Genomic DNA, 7,232 nt, shown 5'->3' with positions numbered 1-7,232 from the left:
ATTGGAGTAATTACCATTGTATTCAAGAGGAGACTAAAGGTCATGTGGGGACAAACAGTTTTATAAATGACACCATCAAAAATTAGGATTATTCCGTTTTGATTAAAGGTGGATTGTATTTACATCTCCAATGTGATGAAGCACATGTTATCCAAGAAGAGACAAAGGGCCCTAAGAATAATTATTTAAAATAAAAAAACAATACTGCAGTGCACAAATTGCCATAAAACACTTTTTATCCAAGTGGAGATAAAGGGCTCTGAGAAAAATTGTGTGCTGTAGATGATTTAAAATTAAAATAAAAATACAAGCGTTTCCATGAAATGGGGACACATTTTATCCAAGAGGACACTTCGGGTCATGAGAAAAAAAAAAAAATATGCTGTGGATGACGTGAACAAACAAATACATAAAAGAATAAAAAAAATAAAATAAAAAAATAGCACTATTCTGTTTTGAAGTGTTTCCAGAGAATGGGATCACGTTTTATCCAAGAGGAGACTTAGGGCCACGAGAAAAAGAAGTATCTTTTATGAATGATGTGAACAAATAAATACATAAATGAATAATAAAAACAAATAAAATAAATAGAAGAATTATTCTGTTTTGAAGCATTTCCAAAGAATGGGATCACATTTTATCCAAGAGGAGACTTAGGGCCATGAGAAAAAGAAGCATCGTCTGTAAATGATGTGAACAAAAATGTTGTGTTCTGAAGCATTTCTAAAGAATGGGATCACATTTTATCCAAGAGGAGACTTAGGGCGACAAGAAAAAGAAGTATCCTGGATAATGTAAACAAACGAATAAATGTGTAATTTAAAAAAGCATTATTCTGTTGTGGTGTTTCCACAAAATGGGGACACATTTTATCCAAGAGGAGACTTAGGGCCATGAGAAAAAGAAGTATCTTCTGTGAATGATGTGAACAAATAAATACATAAATGAATAATAAAAAAATAAAATAAATATAATTGTTCTGTTTTGAAGCATTTTCAAAGAATGGGATCACATTTTATCCAAGAGGAGACTTAGGGCCACGAGAAAAGACTGCTGTGGATAATGTAAACAAACGAATAAATGTGTAATTTAAAAAAGCATTATTCTGTTGTGGTGTTTCCACAAAATGGGGACACATTTTATCCAAGAGGACACTTAGGGCCTTTAGTTAGAAAAATAAATCGTAATGAGATAAATCAATCAAATGGGGTCACATTTCATCCAGGAGGAGACCCTGTTTTTGATTTGCGTTTCAATCAGTGGAGTTTGCCAGTTTGTCCAGCGTTTGTCGCGTTTCCACGGCGCCGCCGACATGTTGTTGAACGTGCGTGCTGTTAATTGGCCGCAAATCCGACGTGTGAATGCAGCCAGTGGGGGGCAGGTGGACTCAAAGAATAGAAGGGGGGGTGTCTACTGTGTTTTCTAATGAATGTCAAGCCGGGGGCCCCCCGACGGGTCCTCCATCATTTCAATTGGACGAGCATGTGCCACCATTGCAGTCTGCCCACCACTATGACCCCCCCCCCCCCCCCCCCCCGCAATCCTTGCCAACTACCACACAAAACAGTGCCGCCCATCTGCTGAGGAAAACAGTGGCCAGGGGTCTCTCTTACCACTACTGTGTTGATTCATTCGTACCTCAAATCAACTTTCCTCATTGAAATGAATGCAAATGCCATTAATCCGTTCTGGCCCCTCCCCCTTTCCCAACAAAAATGTTTTGTTAGCGCTTCACAGTAGGCCATTACAGCTGTAAAAATGTTTAAATTATTTTCAAACGTTTGTGTAAGTAACTTTTTTTTCCCTACTGGGTGCAGTAAATATCACTTTTTTTTTTTATTTGGAGGGTGCCCCACATTTTGTCCATAAGTTTCCACCTGCGGTTAATGGAGCGAGGTGTAAAGTTCGACGGAGAAAGTGACATCCATTGTCACGACTTCATCATGTCTGCCTCCCTTTTTTGTGCTTGTGTGTGCGTTTGTCTTTTGCCATCTGTCATCTTGAGGGAGGCCAATGAGCCAGCTGCCATGTGAGGGGCGATCTCGCCCAGTCACAAATGTGCAAACCCCCCACCCACCCAACACCCCCATTTCTTTCAGGGCGCATCTGTGTAGAAAAAGCAGGTTGTTGTTATTTTGTTTTTTTTGTGGGTGGGAGCCATCAACTTGATTGACTCTACTAGGATAAGACTAATATAAAAATGTGTAATATTAATTAAAAGTGCCCTGTGATTGGCTGGCAACCAGTCCAGGGTGTACCCCGCCTACTGCCCAAAGCCAGCTGAGATAGGCTCCAGCACCCCCCGTGACCCTTGTGAGGAATAAGCGGTCTAGAAAATGGATGGATGGTTAAATTAAAAGTAACAAATTGTTCCTCCTATTTCCCATCCATGAGTAAAAATTCCATGTCAGTTGAATTGATTAAAATATCGATTAATATCAATGCATTTTACTGAAACAAAAATGTATTTTAAACGTCCATTTTTATCACTTTTTTTTTTTTTTTTTTAACTAATTGCCAGCCTGGTTCAACTGCATCTTTGATATGACGTCATTAGCCGTCAATGGCAACGATTTTGTCAAATATCATTTTAATCAAAATTACTTTATTTATTAAAATGAACATGATTTTCTTGTATTCTATTCTCTCTCTAGTGTATTTTTTATTTCAATAATAAAAATAGTTCAAAGAAGATTTTTTTTTTTTATTTATTTATTTTTACCAAATTGAAAAGAAATTTTTAAAAAAAGGATGCTTCATTAAGCGGATATGTAAAATATTTTATTATTAACATTTGTTTTCATAATTTATTTTAATGGATTAAAAATGTTTTTTTGCGGCACTTAAGAGTTACGATATGCAATACAAGGCTCACGATAATGATTATCTCACGATATGACGAACCCGTGATTATCGATATTTGCTCAGGTAATAAATCCACGGCAATATGATAAAACTAATATTATATAATAATATAATAAAATAATATAATAATAATAATAATAAATAAAAAAAAATAAAATTAAATAAACATCAATAAATATTAAAAATTAATATAAAAAAATAAAATAATTCATATAAAAATAATCTATATATACATAAAATAAAAATATATATTATATATAAAATAAAAATAAAAATAATAGAAATAAATAATAAATAAAAATAAAATTAATATCAATAGATAAAAATAAATACTAATAAAAAAAGAATAAAAAATAATTCATATTATAATAAAAATAATATAAATCTAAATATAAAAATACATAATAAATACATAATAAATAGGGAAAATGTCATAAGGTCATTAAATTCAAATGAGTTGAAATTCTTAGAAACGACGTGTAGTTAATATATTGTACGTAATCTACTTATTATTTTTGGACTGATACAAAATACTCCAAAGTCGGAAGAGAAATCAACGTTCAATCGATGCTGGTAAAAACAAATGTTTATTCGTGTTTGCTTCCGGGATGGTCGTCAACTGTGAGTAGAAAAAAAAAAAAAAAACAACGTAGATAAAATCCCGACGCGCGTGCGCGCGCACGTACGAGCGTGTTTGGGCGGGACACGTACGAGGTGCGTCTAGTGAAAGTCGGGCTTCTCCGGGAAGGTGCAGCCCACCCGTCGGATGATGACGTTGGCGGCGTAGTGTCCCGCTCGGATGCACTCCTCAAGGGGGTGCTCCTGGACCAATGCCGACAGGAAGCCTGGCGAGACCACACGTGACCCACAAATAAATCTTGTTCCGCACCCCAGTCTTCACAACGTACACCCTCGGGAAAAAAAAAAATATATATATATATATTTTTTTTCTTCCAGCGTACCTCCAACAAATGCGTCTCCAGCTCCGTTTGTGTCCACGATGTGATTCTGATCGATGTCCAAGACAGGGAACATCGTCACCTTCTCACCTGGGAATGACACAAAACGTGGTCAAGCTCGACATACATTTCAAAAAGTGGTGCATATGGAAGATTTAATATAGTTACCATTTAATATTATTATTATTATAATAAGTAATCGAAAATATATGACACCTTAAAATGAGATTTATTACAAAATTCACTACTCAATTCAACATAGGCTAATGAATGAAAACAAAAAAATTGAGATATAGTTTTAACATTTTACTTTTAAAAATATTACACCACTCAAAGTGTATTTTTGTATGTAGTACAATATTTTCATATGTATTTTTTTTTTATTTCAATAATAAAAACAGTTCAAATATGTTTTTTTTAACCAAATTGGGAAAAAAATGTTTAAAAAAAAAAGATGTACCACTTATATATATATTACCTTATTTGAAAAAAAATGTGCAAAAGCAAGAAAAACAAGAAGAAGAAAAAAGCAAACTTAAAGGCGACAAAGCATTTCATATGTCATAACAACCTAATTTTCTTAAGAAAAAAATATTAAATAATAAAAAACAAGGTGTGCTGGACAAAAGACGCGTTAGTGTTTGTTTACTGGTGGCGCAATCTAAGTAGTACGTGAGGTGATGTTGAAAATGTCCCCAGACTCGACAATCTGCCAAAAATTGTTGGTGTCGTTTTCCTGCGGGGCAAAACACACAACAAACACCACCACATTATGTTCTTAAATAAACACAATAATCTAATTCTATTAGCAGTCAGGCGTTGCGGATTAAACCCACTCGTAACGTCTTTTTTTTTTTTTTTTTTTTGTTCCTTGGCACATTGATGATAAATAGAAACAAAACACGAGGAGACTCAGGAAGGGCCCATTCCAAATCATTTGGACACATAAACAGTCACGCTAAAGAATGACGTGCCAACAAGACATTTTTCACCCATTCCAACAATATCCTCACAACAACTCCACATCATCTCCTCATTTATTAATAGCCTGTCTGACGTGAATAAATGGATGAGTCATCCTTTATCAGTGATATTTATCAGTGATATTGCTCCAACGAGCAGACAGGATGGCTTATTATTACTGCCAGTTGCTCATAAAAGTTGAAAGCTGGACTCCACCTTGCCGCCCCTTGAATTCTGTTCAATTCTCATTTATCCGCTTCATTAGTCACATATTATTTTCACACTGTGTTTGAATGTAAAGCTATGGAACGGATTATTTGGAATGACATTACTTCCTTTTGTCAGTATTGCTTTGGATTTTGAATGTGTCAGTTTTTCAGAGATTCTGGAACTGATAAATCAGGAAAAGTGAAGTTCCCCCACAAGAATGACATTTTGGGTCCAACCTTTATTTGCTTTCAAATGGCATTTAATTTAATCACATTTTTAAATACAAAATTTAAAAATACAGGGAGTCCTCAAGTTACGTTGAAGTAGCGATGTAACCCGAATTTCGACTCAAGTCGAATTTCCGCATTAAAATCAATATTTTACATCAAAATAATTTGCATAAACAATCTAAAATACATAAAAAAATAAATAAAAAAATAAGATACTGTACTTACTGTTACTGCTTAGAGGTGGATGGAAAAGAAGGGGCGAAAAAGCCAAAGATACTCCCACAAGTGCTTAAGGGCTAAATAGCGGACGAGGTGAAAACACTGCAGCCAAAATGGCGGACAAGGAGCCAAAATGGCGAACCGGGCGTAACCTTAAATCGAGTACGCCTTAACTCGAGGACTCCCTGTCCTAATTTAAAATATTAATAAAATTTGTATTGCTTTCAAATTACCGCTTTTTTTCCTATTATTTTTCAAAGACGGGCATATATGATAACTTCATTGCTTTCAAATAGCAAAACAGGTTAAATCTGACCGAACGGTATAAAGCGGGTTTCATTCTTACAGCATTTCGTTCTCTCCTGTGAGGGTTTCCGGGACCCACAAAGTTTAGTGACGTCATCATGCTTTAGTCCACATTAGGGGTGGGAAGCGGTGGGTACCTCACGGTACCATACGATATGCGTGCGATGATACCGCGATTAGCAACATATTGCTCAGGTAATAAATCCTCGATAGTCTACGATAAAAGTAATCATAAAATAATAACAATACGTAATATAAATAAATAATACAAAATAATTATTAAAAAAAAGATAATATAAATAAATATAAATGGAATATAAATACATAATTTAATATATAAATATATAATATATAAAAATATAAATAAAATAACAAATTAATAATAATAATAATAATAACTAAGCTCACGAGTCTTCACCTGAAGACTTTGAAAAAATGTTTTTTTTAAAAAAGACGTTCCACTTTGGGGATATATATGTCAAATATTTTACTATTTACATTTTTTTTTTTACAAGAATAAAAACAGTTCAAAGGTTGATTTTTTTTAACTAAATTTAAAAAAATATATATATTTTTAAAAAAGGATGTTCCACTTAGACGATATACTTGTGTATGTCAAATATTTTATTATTTACATTTTTTTTCAGAATTTATTTTAATGGATTAAAATTTTTTTTTTACAGCACTTTAGAGCTACGATACAATATGCGATAATGCGATACAAGGCTCACAATATCGATTAGCTCATGATATGACGCTAACCGCGATTATCGATATATTGCTCAGGTAATAAAGCCACGATAAAACATCATGAAATAATAATAATAATAATAACAATAATAATAGAAATAAATAATAAATATAAATAAATACAAATAAAAAGAATAAAAAAATAATTCATACTATTATAACAAAATAATATACATAAATATAAATACATAATATAATATATAAATAATAATAATAATAATAATAATAATAAAAATATTTAAAAACTATAATAATAAAAACTAAGATCATGAGTCTTCTTCACCTGAAGACTTGTGTCCATTTCCCCGCCACTCTTATGAGGCGCTCCCCCCTAGTGGCCCGCCAAGTCATTGCTCAATAAGTCATGAACAAGGGAGCCGTTAAAGCGGCTGAATATTAAATTACAAATATTGCGACACGTGTAGGCGTATCGATAATCTATCGGGACACAAAGTATCACGATTTATCGATATATCGTGACACTCCTAGTCCACATATCAGCCAGTTCATGATGTGACATAAGAGAACCCCTAAGCTTCATTTTGTGGCGAGAGAGACCCCAGTTTAGAAGGACTGGACCGGCGTGTGATCCAATTGTTCCAAGAATGTCAAACTTGTGCCTTTTGACACATAGAACCAGGAAGAACGGAGAGGAAAAGAAGCACTCGAATGGCGTCTTTTTGTTCCTAATATCCTCATTATGACTCTTGTGTGGCGCTGATTAAACTGG

General features: G+C 33.8%; 1 protein-coding gene across 2 annotated transcripts in view; it reads right to left on the bottom strand.

The window, feature by feature from the left end:
• Positions 1–3,433: 3,433 nt before the first annotated feature.
• The window catches only part of LOC144005471 (adenosine kinase-like), a 106,523-nt gene continuing 102,724 nt past the window's right edge, over positions 3,434–7,232 (bottom strand). For both annotated transcript variants that reach the window (XM_077503685.1, XM_077503687.1), the window contains exons 10-11: positions 3,828–3,914; positions 3,434–3,710 (exon numbers count right to left, since the gene is read on the bottom strand). In XM_077503685.1, the coding sequence (XP_077359811.1) occupies positions 3,586–3,710; positions 3,828–3,914 (212 nt within the window). In that variant the 3' untranslated portion in view covers positions 3,434–3,585. The remainder of the gene's footprint in view (positions 3,711–3,827; positions 3,915–7,232) is intronic.

This window comes from Festucalex cinctus, chromosome 17 (genome assembly GCF_051991245.1).
Source record: "Festucalex cinctus isolate MCC-2025b chromosome 17, RoL_Fcin_1.0, whole genome shotgun sequence".
NCBI lineage: Eukaryota > Metazoa > Chordata > Actinopteri > Syngnathiformes > Syngnathidae > Festucalex > Festucalex cinctus.
Note: the sequence above shows the minus strand (reverse complement) of the source record. Positions and strands in the feature narration are given on the sequence as shown.